This window comes from Zosterops lateralis (genome assembly GCF_965231275.1).
Source record: "Zosterops lateralis genome assembly, chromosome: Z".
In the NCBI taxonomy this organism is placed as follows: Eukaryota; Metazoa; Chordata; class Aves; order Passeriformes; family Zosteropidae; genus Zosterops; species Zosterops lateralis.
The window spans coordinates 62,367,033-62,388,314 of record NC_139800.1 but is presented as its reverse complement, the minus strand read 5'-3'; the positions used below and the strand labels follow the sequence as shown (position 1 = coordinate 62,388,314).

The 21,282-nt window shown below is 37.7% G+C and overlaps 1 protein-coding gene across 1 annotated transcript in view; it reads left to right on the top strand.

The window, feature by feature from the left end:
• MCTP1 (multiple C2 and transmembrane domain containing 1) overlaps positions 1-21,282 on the top strand; it is a gene marked incomplete at its 3' end in the record, with an annotated part of 205,984 nt that overhangs the window by 184,195 nt on the left and 507 nt on the right. Inside the window, 3 exon segments of the mRNA XM_083884436.1 lie at positions 14,406-14,515; positions 17,217-17,326; positions 20,584-20,681. Of these exon segments, the coding sequence (XP_083740562.1) occupies positions 14,406-14,515; positions 17,217-17,326; positions 20,584-20,681 (318 nt within the window).

Here is a 21,282-nt window from a genome sequence, read left to right as displayed (position 1 = left end):
ACACAAGGTTATAAAGTATGATATACTAGACATGTTACCTGTTCTTAGGACAATGAGAAGTATTGGTGCTTAGGAAAGCTTTATTTTCTTCTATTTCTGTCCTTTTTTCCACAAATAATTTGTCCTACTCTTATGCTCTAGGAGGAAATTGAAACTCTGATTATATACATTAAATTATCTCCACCATAAACTATATATACTTCACAGTATTTAGTTGTTTTACAGGTTGAGGTGCTTATTTAAACCTCTTCAGTGGTGGCTGAGGTTTTTAAAATGTTGGTTTAAAGTAGTAACTGTAAAGAAAATTGAATGTGGTGAGATTAAAACAAAGTGCAAAAAATAACCATTCTGTTTGGTCTGTAAGATTAGTCATGGTAGGGAGAGGAAAGCTCAGTGCAGCTCTGCCACTGGAATCAGCCAGGGGATTTATACAATGTAAATGGGATATAAAAAGAGTTGGAAACACATGACCGTGCAGAAGGTTGTAATAATTAATAGCATCTTGCCACTGAGCAGATCTCAGCCCTTCTGATGCTGGAATCACCTTCTCTGGAGCAGATACTTGCTTTTCTGCCCCCTGTTTCAAGGTAAACTCACCCTCTGGGGATGGTGGTGCCCAGCAGCCTCTGCTCTGACAGGTGCCCCTCCCTTTCCTAGGGCAAACAAAAAAAAAAAAGTCTTAATAATGGCATTTATGAATATTAATAATGTTATATATAATATTAATAGAGCTACTAATAAAGAGCTTCAGCCATCTCTCTGTGCTGGGGAGCAATCTCAAAGACAGCCCTGGAAGGATGCCCAGTCAGGTTGTGCCATCTCCAGGAGTCACAGGATTTTCCCTAAATTTCCTTTGTATTATCATAACACTGCAGAGGTGTCTTCAAGATACTGGAATGTAGAAGCATCCATGGATGGCAGGGAGAAGGAACTTTGCAGACCTAAGATAGTCTAGAAACACGTGGTTTTATTGCAAGGGTCGTGGGTAAAAAGGGCTTTGCCTTCAGCCACCAGCCTCAGCTGAAGGGATGCCCCAAAAGAGAGAGGGGGAGAGAGCATGAGGTAAGAGAGATCACAGGGGTAAGAGAGGTAAGTGCACGAGGACCTTATTACAGTACATTATATCTCCTTTTGTGTTGAATATTCTAATTTACAGTGACCAACCAGCGTGAGATACAAAACCTACAAACTTTGCATGCAGCCTGTGAGAGCTACTCTATTACCATATAAGCTTATATTCTGAACTCTAAAGACTACTTTTCTTATCTACTTTTTCCCTGATACCTTGGCAAGGCTACTCCCTTGAGTCCTTTTGTTTTCTATCCCTCAGCCTATCTCCAGCTAATCACCATCTTCCTGCCCACCATGATCACATCTGAAAGCTGGCTTTCATTTCTATTTCACTCACAAGTTTTATATCTTTAGTATTTCTTGCCGAGCAATCATATTTGTAAGCTTTTCCTGTCTTGTCTTTCCAAACACTGGAAGGAAATGCTTTGCATGCTACACACATCAGTGCTCCCCTGGTTTTGAGTAAGGCTTGTTAGGGAATTCTCTTGTTTTCTCTCTCTTGTAGCACTATATTAATATTTTCCAACACATTAGTATTTTCAGCTGCACAGGAATCAAGAGCATTAAAATGAAAACAAAGGTGGTGAGATTTTGGGGCCAAGGTAATGCAGTAGGATGCCCCATGGAAGCTGTGTGCACAGGGGTGCCAGTTTCCGCAGAGCTTGGAGTCTGAGTGAGGGTGAAGCCTAGTATCTCAGGAGGAAGAAAAAAATTACTGCACAGTACAGAGGTACTGACTGATTTCTACTAAAAAGTAAGCAAGCCCAAATACCCCTGCACCACCACCCCCGCCTTCCCCACTTCTGTATTTTGATGTGTAAAACAAAGGTTCTCATGTGATTTTCATTTTGAGATAGGGTTGAAGATATTTAGGTATTCAGATTTCCTCTCTTCCCCGAGAATGCCAGAGCTCTTCTTATACGTTTGGTTTGCACATTCTATTATACAACTGTGTACTAAAAATTAATCTGTTTCAAAGTGTGGATTGGCAGAGTTCACCTGAAGGAAACAAAAAATAGGTCTTATCAGAATTGGTACAAGTGATTAGTGTTGCAGCCATAGGCATGCCAGCCATTCTCTTAATCCCAGTTTTCATAACCAGAAAAAAAATACACAATAAAATTATGCATTTATTCACCTAGGATGGGGATGGTTAGCCAAAAGTATATTTGTGAGGTTTTTCCCTGCTAAAAGAAATCAGTGCTGCCACTGGAAAACACTTTTGTGACCCCGTTTGTTCAGAAAGTTCGTAGGAAGTTTATTTTTACAAGGTTGAGGTGTTTTCATATCTGTACAATCCTTTATAGAAAGTAGTGGGTAGTACTTCTCAGTAATGTTTGTCTAGGCTAAAATGTCAGACGCTCCATAATTCTGTCTACTGATTTCTTGTTCTTCTACTACTCCTCTGAAATGTTTTAACAAATATGCAAGAGCCTCACACAGTAAATAGGAAAGATTTCAGCTGATAAAATCATATAAAATAGTTTTCTGTTTAAAGGGACCTTTAAGATCATGCATGTGTATATTGTCTATACTTCATTTTCATAGTAAGTTTTGCTCTGTATTCTGACTTAAACTTGTGTTCAAGTTCCAAAATATATTTTTAAGATGTCATATTTTTGCGTGAAATGATGGATAGTTGTCCTTCCTAGTAGGAAAATGATGGTATATGTATTTAATTCTGCTGTTCATTTTATTAAGTTCTTCATACTAATGCTGCTTTGTCAGCAAGGTCCACTGGTGAGTTTTCCATTGAATGGAAAAATTTCTGCCTTTCAAATTCTTGGAACATTTCTCTCTACAGTCTTATAAGAGTAATTAAGAGTCTCAATTTACTCTCTCTAAACCATTTATTATTTTGAGTATCTTGATTATATTCATTCATCTTCTGTGTAAATTAAAATGTCCTAGTACTTTTTATGGCTCATCATCTTAATTTTCCTCACATAATTTCTATTATTTCAAGTATTATGTCTGCTTTTCTGAAGCTGCTTTTTATTTTTATTTTTTTATTTGTGTTCAGTGCTTTAGCTGAAATTATTAGCCTTATACAATGGCACTAAGTAAACTAGTAGTGTTAGTAATTCAATTAACTCCACTGTATTCCTCACAAGTTTCACACCACATCTTTAAGTAATTCTGTCACCTCCAAACTGGGCATCTCAACCTTCCGTCTTTTTGATCTAGATTTATAAATATGTTAAACATCATCTCAATAATCTTCACAATTTATCTTTCAGTGTATATATGTAATATGCTCTTTTACTTCTTTCTCCTTGCATAGTAATTTTGATTTTTTTTCTTTGAGCAACAGCCTAACATTTATTTTAAGCACAATGTAAATTATCATTTGCATTCTCATTGTTGATTCGACTGCCTTAAAATTCTCAAAAGTTTCAAGAACTATGTAATAACTAATTTGCAAATTTCAGTGTATTGTACTAGGAACTCAAAACAACCTACCCACAGGCCTTGGATTTAAGATGTAATTTTAATTTCTTGCATGTGTATTCATTATGGAAGACCTTGATGAAGTTTCCATAGAGTTTGTCTGCTTCATATCAAGTTTTGGTAAAAGAAGTTACAGAAAAAAAATCAACAAAATTAGTAATAACAAATTATCAAGACTGGATGATGTTTGCCTAAAAACTCTGAAGGAACCTGGGGGCAAATAGTTTAAACACTAACAGTATTGTGTAGGTTCCTGAAGCTTACGTAGATCCAAAATAAGTGAGCAAACTCAGGGAAGGAAAAGCCATTGAGAGTAACTTGGAGCAAACAGCTGTGGAAACTCCTGCTGCACCGTTCTCTGTATGCCTGAGAAATATTTGGAGAAGCTGGTATAACTGTTTGACCTTAGTGTGCTCATTTCTCTTGACTATTCTGTTTCTGTACAGCACCTGTCCACCCTGTGCTCTGTGAGCCATCCTTCTGTCTGTTTGGTAGCAAAGAACTGTGCTAAAATAGCAAAAGCTATTTTTAAATATCACACAAAGCTGCCACTTTTCAAAAAGCTGTTTTAATCCAGTGGAGCTGCTTATTAGAGTCTTTCAGATAACTGTTGTGCCACAAAGTCTAACCACCTCAAGTATCTGTATGTTTAATCCCAAACTAGAATAGGACAATGTCAAACTATTAGAATAGGAAATGTCAAACTAGAATAGGACAGCTTTCTAGAAGAATGGCTCCTGCTCTCTTCCATGTTTTCTCTGGGAAAAGCTTGAGTATGGTATCACCTCCTAGCCAGTTGTTTCTGTGATAAAAATTTCACATCACTTCTCTCTGTTTACTTAGAGTTGCTGTGCCCCAGATATGACAAAGTGCAGGTCTAGGAAAAATAATGAAATCTACGGAAAGCAGTCACAAAGGAGAAAAAAATATTTTACATTGGCAGCTTTATTCCCTGCTGTTTTCGGACAGCAACTGGGTACTGAGTTTGCAACCAAGGCTGAAAAGCATTTCAACTTTATTTACTAGACAATAAATAATACAAAGACTACTGAAAGTTGAAGAAGAGAGCTGTCATTGAATTCTTTGAATGTGGCTGGTGGTTGTTGCTTTTCTAAATATCACAAAAACAAGTAATGAGCTTAAAATTTTGGGAGAAGCAAGCTTTTTAAGTATGGAGGGCTAATTTGTCCTCTCTGCTGAAAAGGCCTATGTGAATAAAATAGGCTATCCTAAACAGTCTGCACCTTGTTAGGGATGATGTGCTATACAACACCCGCCATCAGAGCAGCAGTGGTGGAGCAGGAGATGGCACAGTGCTTCTGCATCTGTGGACAGCTGGTGCCAGCAAACCTTTGAAGCTGATGCCACCCTACATGGAGCCCTGGCAGTTGTGAGAATGATGCAAAAGGATTAGGAATTTAGGAAGGGAGAGAGGGTCTTCAATTCTCTTTACAATTTCCTGTTTTCTCTGCTGAAAATAATTCTGTGTTCAAAAGCATCCCCCTTTGAGCAGGGATGCATCATGGCTTGAATGCCAGCTCTTTTGCAGCTTTTCAGGCTAAGTGCTGTTGGGTGCCCCTTTTTCCCTATGCTAGAGTCTGTCTCATTCATTCATTTGCTTAATGTCCAATATCCACTCTGAATTGTTAAACAGCAACGATTTGTTAGTTTGCTGTCAGCTGCAGGTTTCCCAGCCCTCCTCATCTGGCATATGTATATCAGTTGATCTTGGTACTTTGAAGTTTTTTAATAGACACTATGCAAGTTAGGAGATGATGGGAAAAAGGTAGATGGAGGAAATACGTGTCACATGGTGATCAGTTAAAGTATTTTGCTTATTTGTTTCTTCAGGAAAGCAGATAAATTCTGTTGAATGCTTATTTTTTATCTTATATTAGGTATATCTCAGCTGGGGTTTTTTTTTTCTTTAGTTGTAAGATTTAGCTTAAATAGTATCGTCTGTGATCCAGTATGCTTCCTGTTATGAACAACGTAACCCAATTGATAATTAAAACGGATTTTATTACGATACCAAAATCGGTTTTGGAAAGCCACAATCAAAAACGGCGTCGAGCCCAGGGCCGGCGCTGGGTGAACCTGCATTTGGACTCTGTCGCTCCAAATCCCCCTCTGTTCACAAATTCTGCTTTCACGGGGTCTGTTTTTATACAGTTTTTTGACCAAACAGGGGTTTTCTCATTCTTTTTGTCACTCTTGTTCTCTTAACATATTCATGTAGCTTCTTTTCTCACTGTTAGTCTGAAGAAAAACCTTTCCGGGAAAGGTGGAATACTTGATATTTTTTGCAGGCACCCAGTATTGGGATGCACACCCTTGACACGCAGATTGTCTTATCATAGGTGCATATCAGGTGTTCATCACTGGGACGTTGTTGGGTCCATCCCTGGATGAGGCTCATCTTCGACCGGTGCCTCCTCTTTCTATTGCAAATCAGTTTCTTCCCCTTCGTAGCCCGTAGTTTTACAGTTCCTGAAATCTTTGATTCTTAAGCACAATTTTTTTTTATACCAAATATCAGACTTCCTGTGTTATGGGTGCTCAGTGGCCAAGTTAGTCATGCCCAAAGAATGGCAAATGTTTGTATTTCCTGCCATTTATTTTTGCAGTCATTCCAACATTGCAGTAATCATATGGATTTTGTATTTAATTTTAACAATATTTTGCTTTCCTTTTTCCTTCTAAAGGAGCTCCATTCATTATTAGTTCAAGTCAGCAAGTCTTACTATTGAATTCTAAACAGAAATTCACTTTAAGTGACTGACGGCAGGCTAGCAGGGTTTTCTACATCTTTTATGGTGAAGTAACAGATACATACATGCAGTGAATAGCCAAAGCCTTTCCCTAAGCTACAAATACTTGGTTTTCCGGGGAAAAAAATAGATGTTTGAGCAAATAAATGCTTTTGAGCTACTCTTTTTCCTTCTGATGTAGTAATCTGCGGTACATCACCAGAATGTGATCATCTCTCTCAGTTTTTAGTCAGTGTGATTTATTGTGGTTCTGCATAAATATGTGCACTTTTACTTCTGAGAAATTAGCATGCTGAAGCATATTTAAAATTAATTTAGAACAGACTATTGTATTGAGAGACATTAAAATAACATTTTTGCATTTTCACAGTACCACCCCATCTTCACAACATGGCTCAGATTTAGATCTTTTTCAAAATTTCAGTAATTCCTAACAAATTAAAAGACATGGGGTTTGGTTTGTGGTTGGTATTTTTACTTTGTATGGGTTTTTGTGTGTCTGTTGGGGATTTTTGGGGGGCTCTTAAGGGGGTTTTTTGTTGGGTTGGATTGGGTGGAGGGGGTTTGGGTTTTTGTTGGTTTGGTTTGGGGGTTTTTAATTTTGTTTGGCTTTGAGGCCTTTTTCTGATTTCAGTGAAGTAAGCATAGAAAGAAATTGGGCAATGGAGCACTTTCAGATTGTTCCCAAGATTTTCTTAAAAGACACACTAGAATTTTTGGTTCACTCACCATTCCTGGCCCACTGTACCACCAGAATATTTGCAGGGTTAATTTCTAGATGCTGCTGTTTTCTTCCATTTTATATTGCTTTGCCTCAAATGCCAAACTATTTTTCTACACTGTGTTACTTTCCAAAAGCAGAGTTTGAGCATTTATCCAGGAGAATTATGTAAAAAAAGAGTGTGTTTGAATGGGTTGTTTTCTTTATTTCTTCAATTTATCAATTTGATAGATTCCTTTGATAACTGTACCTGCTGTTTTGAAATGTATATTTATATATCCACTGTCTTTAGAACATCATATATCTTTCCTTCTCTAGAGATTGTAGGATTTCTTCTGAGCTAAAATAAGAGAGCCATTGATCATGACCATGGAATTGTTCTTTTTGATTTTGAATATTCATGGTTCTTTTGACCATGCTTTTCAGTCCCAAAGTGCTTTCAAGATGACTTCCTTTAAACATTCAGCTGATACTAAGAATGCCAACCAGATCTCACATACTACTGTTTTCATCTTCATTTGCTATAGGTTCATGTTTAGAATTAAGTATTTCAGATAATCTACATTTGCTGGTCTAGCTGAGCTAAGATCTAACGTTTTTCTTTTCCAGATCATATTCCTAATGATTGATCACTTGACAGCAATCAAGTTTAAGATTTTAGGGTTTGTTCTTCAACTGGTATAGGCCATCTGTGCTCTGTTGACCTCAGGACATGGAAGCAACACGCAGCCACTGAGAATTTTATCTCTCTGTGCAGTTGGTCTTTACAAATAGTGTCCCTGGGAAAATGTTTTGTTGTTTTTTTTTTTTCTCATAACAACTTGCCATTGAGTTAAATCACTGAAATCTAAAAACATTTTGATAAGTTATTCCAAAGGAGCACTATTTGGGCAGCAAATACCAACAGTAATGACATTTCTGTAGTCCTCTGCTCAGCAGAGGCCCAGACAATTTCATACCAAAGCTATCCGTGCTAGTTTGGGTAAAGAAATTTCAGGGGAAGGAGTCTCTTGTGATTTCTGTGAACCAAAAACATTAGCAGTCCAATGTGTGATCACATGAATTTTGAAATACAAAATTACTTTTTTCTGTGCTTGATCTAAAGATGTTAATAGTGAGGAGTCTGAGAGAGAAACAAGAGAGCTGTTCATTTAGGTGCATGACGTACTAAGAGTTCTAAGATCACAATATCTTGTCAACAAGGCTTGGAAAACTTCCTGCGATAGTAAATCTGAATCTAAATCTAAATGTAAATGCAGAGTTTGGTGCAGAGTGTCCTAGCCCAGTGTGGAGGTAATCTTGAATACTCAGTCTTGTCCTTTGTGCAAAAGCTTGTTTGATATTGTAATATTTGCGAGGAGAAAATGAAAATTACATTCTACATACACTGAAATACCAAATTAACTTTTACTTCTGCTACATCCAATAAAATGTATTTCAAAACTGTAACTAGAATTTTAGATTATTAACTCCAGCAGTACTGCTGCATATCAAGTCCCACGTGTATAGGCACATACTGAAAGATAAAATTTCTGGCTATTTTTAAATTTCAAAACATAATACTGTAATTTTTTTGATTATTATTTTTGATTATCTTATTGATAATGAGTGAACAACAAAAATGTGTGTGTATGATTTAAATAAGCAATTTAGATTATAGATTCCCTCAACTATTCAGTTGTTTTGCTAAGCTCAGTCTTTCAGCATTCCCTTTCTGGTTTCTCTGTCTGTTTGTTTCCCTACCCACATGCAGAATTTTTATACTAGCTGGTATGTCTTGTTTTTGTTCCACCATTCTTCCAGGCTCTTGCATGTCAAGGTTCTTCTTATTTAAAATAAATCTTTCCAATAAAACTAGCAGGCTCTTTCGTTACATTTTGAGGATTATTAGGCTCTTGAGACTTAACTTCTGTGTCTATCATCCCTCACATTTGTATAGCAGCACTTGAAGAGCTGCATTAATGAGCACCTTATTAATTGCAGTTTTGCATTCAGCATAGGGTAAACACATAAGAACCACTGGAATTTACAAATTAGAACTGGAATTTACAAATTCAACTGTAAAATCATGGCCAAAGTTTGTTCTTTAGTAGAATACCAGGACTGTATTCTGACTAAATTTACTACTGCAAACAGCTGATGCACAATATACCAAGATTTCTGTGTTAGCCTCTTTTGGATTACACTGAGGTGGCAGGTACAAAAGGAGAAATAATGAGTTCACTGTCAAGCTGTTGTTCTGACTCAGGTAAAGTAAGATGTTCTCTCTTCCCTTCTTCAAGCATAGTCGAAGAGGTGAGGAAAAAGACATTTGAAAGAAGAATTTCAAGTATTTAAAACATTAACCTAAAGCATGTTCATTGTGTATATTCTGATCACCCCAGTGCTTAACCCTACAGCACCTTAGTTCTATGAATTTCCTTCCAAATTAAGCCAAGAAAGGCATAGCAAAACTTGGCATTGTTGACTTTTTGCTCCTGAATCTATCAGCATCGATGAACAAGCTTTCATCTTTTTCAAGTAATATATTTGCTTACAGTATATATGAAATTAACACCTCCTAAAGGTTTAGCATTAGTCAAAAATGAATCATGCAAGGAAGATGTAAGTTTTTGTTCCTCCCCACTAGATGGTCCTTTGGTGGAATGGCTTGTTGCTCTATAAACTGGCTCTACTGCCTCCGTGTTTCTCCCTTTTATCTGGAGTGCTGTCCTTACAGTATTCAAATGTGCTGTGAAGGGGAGATCAGGAAGGAGCATATTTTTAAAAAAGTACTGGGCAACACTGTGGAATGTGATAGGGAGAAAGAGAAAATAAAGAGCACTAGCAAAAAAATCTCAATTTAAACATAATTTACATAATTACCATTATAGTGTTATTTCTTTTCTCTGGAAAGTTTGCAATATCTTCTTTTTCTTTAGAATTATTACTATAGCTCTTGGCATTTTTCCCCCCAGTTTTATATTTATCTTCTAGCACTGCAGCAGTCCATGAGAATATCTAATTCATTTACATAGGTGGTACTGCCGAAATGTCACAGAAGGTTCAAAATTATTTTTATCAATTCTCAGTGTAACGTTTGAGGAAGAACAGATTATTGTAATATTCACACAGGATCACAGAATTCTTAGGGTAGGAAGGGACCTCTGGAGATACCTAGTCCAACCCCACTGCAGGTTATTCATTCTCACAGGTGTGGTGTCTTCATAAACAGTGAGTCTATCCCAATCTGGAAAGGTGTCCTAAGATGCGAACACAGGGATGGGCAGTATTCTAATATACCCAGAGTGAGATTAAGACACAAAGGAGGTCAAATGTTGATGCCAAAATGATAATAGACATTTATTCACTATCAAAGAAAGAGCAAGAAAGAAAACAGAAAAGTAGGAAAAAGCAAAGAATTACAGAAAGCAAGAAAGGCAATCACCACCAAGAATTTGTGGCATCCTGCAACGATTCTTTATTCTTCTTCTGTTGGTGACAAACTCGCCGTGCATTCACTTACATAGAGGCTAAATGGCGCTTTATAGCAGCAGCTGGGTGGTTCCACTCCAGTTTGTGATCACAGACACGTTATTCACGGGATATTCCCGTGATATTCCCGTGATATTCTTGTGGTAGGTGATATACCTAGTTAGCTGGCCCTAGAGTTCATTCACCTTTAACAGTGGGGCACATTCACTGCCACTCTTACAGGCATTCACAGCCCATTATCAATGGATGCTCATGGCCCCTTATCACACCAGGTCTTCAGCTGCAGATCTTATCAGTGGCCGGGCAGTGGTGAACCAAATCTCTTTAAAAGTTCTTTACCAGTCTCTTTAACAGTCTTCAGTATTTTACTCCATATATTTATATAATTTCTTTGTGCCTACTGTCTGTTGTTTTAAATATGGAATCTTACTAGGCAATAACAGTTTACTGCTTCTTTCTTTAATAATCATGACCACAAATATAATTTCTCTCTGCAAAACCCTACTCTTCATTATTATGTGGTATTCATTTTGTCGTTTTCTCCGTATTTTAAAATCCTCAACCTGATTTCCAGTTAGGCATGAGCAATTATTTTCAGAGCTCATCACCATGCACACATAAAGACACATGTTAGCAGATAGATTTTAAAGATGACATATTGAGCATTTGTAAACAGCTCATAGTATCTGAAAAATGTGGTTACTGAAGATGTGGTGCCCAGTAATATGGGTGAAGTTGAAGCCCAAAGTTTAAAAGCTCAGTTCTGGTTATCTACATAACCCAGAGATTTGATGTCTGAGGTGAAATGGTCACATTGTGCACCTCTCCAGATCCCATGGACTATTTAGCTTTACCTCAAGACCTGCTTCCACAGTCAGCTTTAAAATAGCAGTATCATCATGGTTGTCTGTCCTCCTTCCATTTACCTGAGAATTTGATTGTAGCAATGGGGAACAACAACACACAGCCGTCTTTCCTGCTTGCTCTGAAGATTGTTTATTGCCGCAAACCAAGCCTTTCTATGCTCTAAACTTAACCAAACCAGCGTGCGTTGGTCACCTGCCCCTGCAGCGTCACTGTTCATGTGTCCCTTTACCCAGCCAGCTCTCTGATCACATGGTGTCCATGCATCTCCCCAAACAATCACTGCCTCATGCACGAGGCAGCCACACACCAGCCATGCAAGCCCTTCTCTGGGTACAGAACCTGTTTTTCACCTCACCATTAGTCAAACCTTTCCCAGAGTCCTTTCTGTTGCTCACCAGAAGTGGACAGGATTTCTTATCTCCCACATTCGACAAAATAAAGCAAATATCAGTAGTGTTTGAAAAATTAATTATTAAGAACCTTGTTTTACTTTAGATAGCTCATATGTTGTATTTGATAACATGGCATCTTGCTGGAAGAAAATAAGTGCAGTTTTTATGTAGCCCAGCTTATTTTTTACACAAATATTTGGAGCAGGAAATAAAAACCAGTTAATAGTTGTGGGACATGTGGGAATAGTTGGAATAGTTTAAGCAAAGATGAACCATGATCCTTCTGACCACCTCTCCTTTCCTCTGCTGTTTTGTCTAATCCTGCCTCAGAGTATGTCAACAAATTTCCTTTAAGCTCAGAAGGTGCAGTGGGTTGTAAATAATGATCTTTTCTCTGTTTCTGTCTTTATGTTTTTTGTGGGAAATGATTTAAAAGTGATATATTTTTGGATTGTCTGGCTCTGGCTAGGACAGGATAAATCTTTGCAGTGTCAGGAGGGGATATGGCTGTAACACAGACTTTATTTTCTGCCACCTCACATCGTTGTTGGGGTCAGGGGAAAGTAATTCTCTTCTGGGAAAAGGGGTTCCTTTGGCTGAGTAAGTGTGGCACTGGCTCCAAGCCAGAGGGAGCAGTCAGGGTGGTGTGGCTGCAGTCTGGTCAGGCTCTGCAAGAGAGCATTTTGCATTTAAACCACTCTCTCTCTTTTGTACACTTCTGTTTTTAATATTGTCACTGTTGTTCATTTTTTATCTCATTGCTATTCCCAGTAAATAATTTTTATCTCAACCACAATTTTTTTGTGCTTCCAGTTCTTCTCTCCAGCCCACCATTGGGGTGGGGAGGGAGAGGGAGTGAGCATGCAGCAGCAGGATTTGGAAAGTCTCAGTGGGAGCACTAAATTGGAGAGTGCCATTCCTAAATCATAACATGAAAAAAGTACAAATTTATCATGTAAAATACTTATAAATTAAGACAGCCTCAGGACTTTTGAATGTAACCCCACTTGAGTTCTGGATATGCCAACAAAGGGTACTGGTTTTGTTAGAGTGACATAATTCTTTTCTCACACAAGTTAATTATAAAACAAAATAAATTTACACAGAGGGCAGAATCTCTTAAATAAAATTGAAGAGGCAAGGGGTATACATGGCTTATTATTCACTTCTGCTATACAAGAAAACATTATACTGGAAGTATGTGCTTTACCTGAAGGAATTGAGCAGGTGCTATTTCCTGATCACAAATTAAACATGCTGAATATATGATGTGCAACTTCAGAAACTATGTATCTGAGGAGAATAATGGTTTCATTGCAAAGGTGTAAAGAATACAGTAAATATTAAGGAAATAACTTACATAAATGACTCTGTGTTGCTATGCAGCATTGGATGTAGTTGATATCACTGGTTCTGATCCATTGTGGTCATTTTCAGAAAACCAAAGTATTTCTTTGTAATATAATAATTATTAATCTTATGTGAGAATATAAGGTCTTTCACATTGCCTGAAAAACTGATGGTTTTGCTTTGTCTGGAGTGCTTGGTTTATAAATTACACTTAATCACTGAAAGTAGTTTTCTCATCTCTGTCTGTCTGCTTCTCTCATGGTTGTTTTTTAGATAATCTGTGTTCTCTAACTAAATACTTTCAAATATCTTCACAGGTAATCTTAACATAGATGCAGAACCAGTGATGTTGAAATGATTTAATGATAAATCATGTTTTCTTCCAATCCAGTTTATTAAGATAGCAAAAATGTCAACAAAATGAGTGAACAAATATACTATGTATATTTGTTATGTATCAGGGGAAGAAAAGAAAGATTAAATGCAACATATATTTCTTAGATGCTGAATTTGGGAGTCAATGACAGAGATTGTTGTACCATGTGGTTTGTGATGACAAACAGTTGAGCTTCTTTAATGAAATATTTTCCTAAGAGTAAAAAATTTTCTTTCCATTTCTTATTTTCAGAAAAAATATTCACATTCAAACTATATAGGGTAATAATGGCAACAAGCTGTTGGAAATGCTGAACATAACCTTCTGGCTTATCTGTAGTCTATAAAAAATGAAAAGAAACTTTCCCCCCCTCCATGGTTATACTTTATTTTAATCCCATCTAACTAGCATTGTTAGTGGATTTGATGCTGCAAGCATGTCTGGATTTAGAGATAGATATTTGAGGGGAAAAGAACAGTTCTCTATAAGAGCTGAATTTTTCTAGTTTCTTGCTCAGAGCCTTCCACCAGAAATTTTTATTTTCCTGTGCCTACATTAGCTCAAGAACCAGCCTATCAACAAACTGCCTTTATTCCACTTTATGACTCTTGTCACTTGAAAGAGCACACAACATACGAGGTTGGTACCTTCAGCATGTTTAAAACATAGAGACCGGCTTATTCAAATATGTGTTTAGAAACTAATGCAGTGACAGACAAAATTGTGTGGAGCTCAGTATATATACCAAACCATACGTATTGCAATAAATTCTGTTTACAGGACAAGAAATTGTTTTCTTATTGCAAGGTTTTACCAATTCCTTTTACATGAATCTGTAACACAGGACCCTTTGAAACTTAACTGATGGCAATACAATCCTTTTCTTACAGTCAGAAATTCTTTTACTCAACTACTCCTATTCTTTTATTTAGGACAGTGAAAAGAAAGGATTTATGAATAGACTTTATGCCATTCAGGAAGTGTGTGTCACTGTGCAGAATATCCTAGATGAAATCGCTTCCTTTGGTGAAAGGATCAAGAAGTAAGTGCTGACACAAGTGCTGGATTGCTCTCCAATCTTTAATCTTTAACATCCTTTCCATGAAGAGATATATAAAATGTTAGACTTTTACTTGCTTATTCCCGGGGAGTCAATTGTTCAAACTCATCTATATTTACTTTGCTTTATGGAGGCCCTCAGTCAGTGGAAATTCTGTCATATTAATTCTGGAGTTTAGATTTATATTAATTGGAACAAAAACGAGAAGTAAGGTTTTTAAGTAAAACAGAGAGAAGTTGTGAGGTTGTTGTTTAAAAGTGATAATAAAAATGCAATTCTGATAAAGGAAATAAGCAGAACTGAATATGGGTTTCATATTTTAAGGATATACATATGTTCACTTGCTGGAAGTTTCATTTTTTAGGTCAGGAAAACCTTTCCTTTTGAGTATTTGTAATTTGTAACACCTAATATATAACATATAAAAATTGCCAACAAATTTATACATTAAGAAAGAGAGGTTCTGAGATTTACAGCAGGACATGTAATTGTGTATTTCTGCCATGGTCAGTGGAGAGCATTATGAGGTTTATTACTTGAGGCCAGACAGGTTCCAGAAAGACACCTTCCAGCTGTCAGCTGCAAAGCATGGAGGGGATTGGCTTGGTGTTCTGCACCTTGAAAGCCAAGAGCATCTCACCACTACCCAATTCACTTTCAGAAATAAATTTTAGGAAACCTGTGCCTTGGGTGAAGATCAGTCTTCAGAAATTCTGAGGATCATCTCCAGTCCTGTCCTGTTCTGTCTTGTTGATGAGGAAATTGCCATCTATGCATTTAAGAGCAAAGTCCCTAATAGGAAAGCCTGAGAAAGTGTTCCCATAGGGACAATTCCAAGCAGGCTGTGTTCGCAGCAGGAGAGGCAGGTGCAAGCATATTGTATCATACAAGTTCTCCAGTTAGAAAAATGAGCCAGTCTCTGAAAAAAGTCCTTTATCAAAAGGCTATTCATGGAAGTTGTCTTGATGATTAAGTAGTTCTAATTGTGCATTTTGGAGGTAGGGTTTGTTCTATTGTATACCAGATAAGAGCAACAGAATTTTGTAAACTGAGTGAGACTATAAATCTTTTTAATTTGCTCCTAAAACTATAATGGGAAACCTGTACTGAATGCTGTGTTAACACAGCCCATAAGGAGCTTTGCTAAGTGAGGAGCCATGCTCCCACACATCATGGTGTGTCTGTGATCCATTGCACAAAGCCGAGTCACAGGAACATGAGCAGACCCTCAACCTTCTGTTCATCCCAAATGTGTACAGAAAAGGGGAAAAGAGCAGGTGTCCCCTGAGGATAAAAGGAGGGGTCCTACACTAAGTGACACTAGCATAGTGTTGGTGGAGACATGTCAAAATTGCCAGGGCAATTTTGCCAGGGCAAAAAGAAGACAATAAACACAGGAAGCTAGAGCTCATTATGAAAAATATGGCTTGCAATTCAGAAAATTGCAATTATGCATCTAGAGAAGCCAAAATAATGTAATCACATTGATTGAGAATATAGCTAGTAGTAATACTTTAAAATGTATCATGAGACTATTTAGATTTAATGCCACATTTTCCTTCTGGATAAATGTCATGCAACACTTTTGAGATGGCGGTGCCTTCATGGAACAAATCCACTGAGCCAAACTCCCCTTAACCAATGTTCCTATGGGACATGTGTATAAAATTATCATCTGGTCTTTCTCTCTTCACTGAACACAGTGGTTGGAGAGCCACAGCACCCTTTTTCAAGATCCATTAACTCTCTCTTCCTCACCCCTCAATTTTGCAGAATGTGGTGACCAGCAGAGTTTTATCAGAATAGAGTCTGGGACCATTAGTGAGGATGTTTTTATGTGTGACTTTTTTTGGAAAGGTAATGTCCTGAAACTTTGATGAGATTCCAGAAATTCTCTTCCTGTATTCATAGATAAATAAACTTTCCTTATTTCAGGGGGTTTTATTATATTTTTTTTTTCTTTTGACATCCAGAGGAGTTTTATTTCTTCCCTCAACCACTGCTGTTGTATTGTCCTTGTCTTCATGACTAACTGCTCTATCCCCTCCTTTTATTTTCCCTTAGCCCTCTCCTTCTTAAGCATATGGATGAATTTCCACCTTTGCACAGTCATGCACTTGCCTTTTTCTTTTCCCCCAAAGCTGGAAGGCACCTGGCTGAGGAGTGCATCTATACTTCAGACAGAGGGGAATGTCCCTGTTCAGCCTTTAACTGCTTGTGCTGTCCTTACAGTGGAATAGCAAGGAGATAAAACAAGAAAGCCTTAGCAGTAGTCTTCCAGCTGTTGTATCCTACTCTGCCATGGTGTTGAGAAGGGAATGTAGATTACCTGTATGAGCTCATTTGGAGAGTAGGGAGCTCTGTGGGTTTTGCCTGATGCTGAAATGGAGATTAGGAACTCAGATTTCCGAAAGGAAGAGCAGTGATTCACCTGGCTGATGTGCACTGCTGGGCTAGGAGAGGTGAGATTCACCAGGCAAGTGAGAAAAGCCAGTACCTCCTTTCATTTCCACTGACAGTGGGTCCAAGCCCAGGCTCTCCCTGATGAATGACAAATGCATCCATGCCTTCATTAGTAGACTCTGTTCTCCCTGATGAAAACAGACACTTCTCCCACTGTTCTTTGCTCTTTATTGGCTTTGTTGGATGACCTCAGTTCTGACTTTTGTTAATTTCTATTTAGTACTTTCAACTGGACTGTCCCATTTCTGAGCTGGCTGGCAATTGTTGCCCTCTCTGTGTTCACCGTCATCCTGTATTTCATTCCACTGAGATACATTGTCCTTGTCTGGGGTAAGTAAAGCCGTTTTAAACTGTCTGTACCACTTTAAAAACCTGGTTTTTAATGGATGACTTACACTGACAGTACTTTTTGGTATTAATGGTCATGAAGCTGCCCTATGATGGAATTAGGCATGTTAGTTAAAAATTGCAACGGTGTAAATATGTAGGCCGACTTGCAAAATGCATTTTTCTTGGCTGGCATTCTAGACTTAATCATACTATAAACATGTAGCCATGAGGATTTGTCATATATCAAAGTGTAGCTTTGTCTAGATATTATTCTGATTTATTTTCACCACTTATACACAAACAGAGGTATTTCAATCTATATGGTGCATTTAGGGCAATACACCTTTTTTACTGCAGTACTTTATCTTGTGAAAGTGTATGCAAACATAGCAGCAAGAAACCTGTTTAGGGGTCACCTTTAGTTAGAAAGAAAGGAATCGGTGATATTTGGCTGGTTGATAATAAATAGAAATTCTGGGCAGGTAGGGGAATGTAATTATGATTGATCCAAATTTTCACTACTTGTGCTTATATCTATTCTTTATACTGATTTTAAAAAGCTACTGTTACCACATCTGTTTTAAATAATGCTCCAGGTTTTTATTTGTATATCTTTTCATAAATCTTACACCACCAGCTGCTTTACCCGTACCCAGTAGCACAGACTCATGAAGAGCACAGTTTCAGTTACATCCACAGATTTTTTTTCTGATGAGAGAATAGCAATCACACTTTTGTGAAAAACTTTTGAATTCAGGACACAGCATAAAATCATTGATCTGACTCCAAAGAATTTAATTTTTGTATATCAGTCAGTATTAGCAATTTTCTTAGAATATTTTCTCAAATTATGATAGCTGAAGCAATAAAGAGAATATGAACAAAAGTATTTCTACAGAACTAACAAAAGCAAGCATATGGGCTTCCTTTCTTTTCCTGTCTTTGACTTTTACTTATTCCCTCATACCATGCATCACTTAAGTGTAACCGAAGCTCTTATTTTGTTCCCAAAATTTCATTTCTTCTAGCACACAAACATAAAGTTGGCAGTATTTGTTTGTGTTTTTTTCTGTCACTTTTCAGACAGGTCTGACATCTTGCTTTTTTACATCAGGTTTGATACAATAACCTGAGATTATAATAACCTTCCAAGATCCACAGAACTGTAGAGCCAGAACTGTTCTTTTAAAAGCTCATGACTCATAGTCCTGGAAGTGTCACACTCACACAGAAATATCTCTGTTTCAGGTAAGGCAGAGTCTCAACTCCCAAGCCTCCCAAACCATGGATAGATAGCATAAGCATAAATTATTATAAATGCACCTTGCACTCTCTTTATCTCTTCCCTCCCTTGACTTCAAGTTACGTAGGCTATGTAGAAAGAATTTCAAGCCCATTTATTCACTAGAGGTTTCAACTCCACGTTTTTCTCCTGTATTTCAGTTCAGGTGACTTCTTACTCAGCAAGTGTGTGTGAATCCCTTCTTTAGGAACCTTTTTCTCTTGCATCGTGACAGGAGACCAGACAGGTACTGCACAGATGCAGGTTTCACAGTCCACACCTCCTCAGGGTGAAATGAATTCTCGCAGACCCATGTCATGCTAAGCCTAGCTCTGAGCAGCTGTCCCTTCAAAAACTGCAGTATTCCAAAAATCTACCTGTTTTCTCCATCACTGCGTGTTTCTGGCCTCTCCTGTGTATATTTCTTCATCCTATTCATCCATTCTGCCTGTGGAAACCATTGATTTCTCTTTTTTGACTTACGTCCGTAGGAATGTTTGAGCTGATCTGTAGCAGCATCCGCCCATTTTGTTCTTTGGAAGGCAGAGGTTTTAAATTAAAATTTCTTCATATTATGTCATCTTTTGTATAGCTGTCTTTCTTCTGTGCCTACATAGGGTCTGCTCCTTTCAGCCTGTCCTAGCAAGAAATTCTCCATCCTTTTCCAGCTGTCTTTCTCCCAGTGGAGAGTACTGGTCCTTGAAGATGTGGTGTGTTAGGTGGGGTGGAGCAGGAACCACCTCTCCATTCTAATCCCACTTGATGAAATGCCAGGTCTTGGTTACAGATACAGCTGTTTATGTCGAAAAAACTGTAATTATTTAAATCTGAAAATTTTCAAACTGTTGGAAAAGACAATCCTCTTGCTGTATTCTGCTTCTCTTTTAGTGTCTCCTCTCATCTGTGCAGTGCTTTTTCTTACTCAAGGTTTCACATGCTGACTGGTACTTTTCTTTGTCAGATGTGATAAAGTGAGATCATACCACTTGAATTCATCCATGGGTGGTCTAGTGGCCATGTGCAATGAACAGTGGTTGTGGGTGTTGTTGACACAATCTTGCATGCCCCATCCAAAGGCTTTATGTCCTTGCTAAAGCTTTCTGAAAAGTCTGAGCACCAAAGACTTTGTGGGAAATAAACTGTGTTATCTTATATCTGATAGAGCTTGGATAAATGACACAGAAAGATATGTTTTTAATAGTGTCCTGGCTTTTTCTGCTGCTCACATGAGAGTCAATGCAGTTTGCACCGTTCCTGTCCATGTCTTAGACATGTCTTCCCACAGCCCACAAACCAGGTTCTCAAAGTGTATGAGTCTGACTCAGTATATAATGATAAGAAAATAAGTCTGTTTTAAAAGTCTACTTTCTGATTATTTTATGGATGATTTTTCTTGGTGCTTCTGAACACTAATTGTCAATAGGCATTATAAGACCATGATGTCTAAGGGAGACATATCCTGTCTTCTCTTCACTGCCATCAGCCCGTCTCTATCTGTCATTCCCACACACAGGTTTGTGCAAACTCCTCTAAAGCCTTCATATGATGTAGACTTCACTGCTTCCCATATGTTTCATTGTCCTTAGCATTAAAAATACTTTCCTTGATACTTTTATGAATCTTGTGTCCTCCAATTAAGCCCATTTCTGCTCATCCTTTCTGTTACAGAAATTAAATACTTTTTATGTGTCTGCTTTTCCCAACTTCCTCATAATAATCACAGTTTTTGTTACTTTCCAAAAAAATATATTGAAGGAACTCGAAAATGTCCTTAGAACTTTTGCATTTTGAAACAGGGAACCACAGAAGCAGAGTCCAGCCTTTGGAGCCCAAGTTTACAATTCATGCACTCGTTCAGTGCTACTGTCAGGATTCAGAATGGATCCTAAAATCTGTTTTAAAACTTTGCCAAATGTATGTATCTTTTTATATCTTGTATCTTATGATAATAATGTTTGAACTTTCACTTTTGCAGGCATCAATAAATTTACAAAGAAGATTCGAAATCCATATGCAATTGATAACAATGAGATACTTGACTTTCTGTCCAGAGTACCTTCTGATGTGCAAGTGGTGTGTATTTTTTTTTAATTGACTTTTTTAAAAGAATTTTTATAGCAGTTATTTTGATTTACTATTATATTCTTTGGCAGAAAGAAATTGCAAACTCAAGCTGAGGATAGTCTGTAACCATAAGGAGGCTGCTAGATCTTTTCCCAATGAGAAAGAAGTTCCTGCATTGGTTGTGTCTCTGAGGATCCATAGGAGCAATCATTAGAAGGACAAGTATTTGTGAGATGGTAGCAGATGCTAGAGCTTGTGTTAATCAGCATCCAGCACAATGTGAATCTGATTGGGATAGGGCACTGTGTAAGGAGTGCTGGAGCTGAGTCTCTCAGGACAAGCAGAAAAGGAGCAGGAAGGTCAAATAATGGAAGAGGCAGGGAGCATTGCCCGGTGTCTTGTGACAGCACTCTGAGAGCACTCTGGCCTTTCTTTTCCGTGGGTGAAAGCTTTTGCTGTGGCTGCAGTTCAACTGTGCTCATAAAATCATAAGCTTTTATGATGCAGTACACAATCCCCAGAGAACATGCAAGATTTAAGATAGCATCAAGCACATAAATCACATTCAGTGTCACAAAGATTATAGACTTTCCGTATTTCTAGTTTCGGT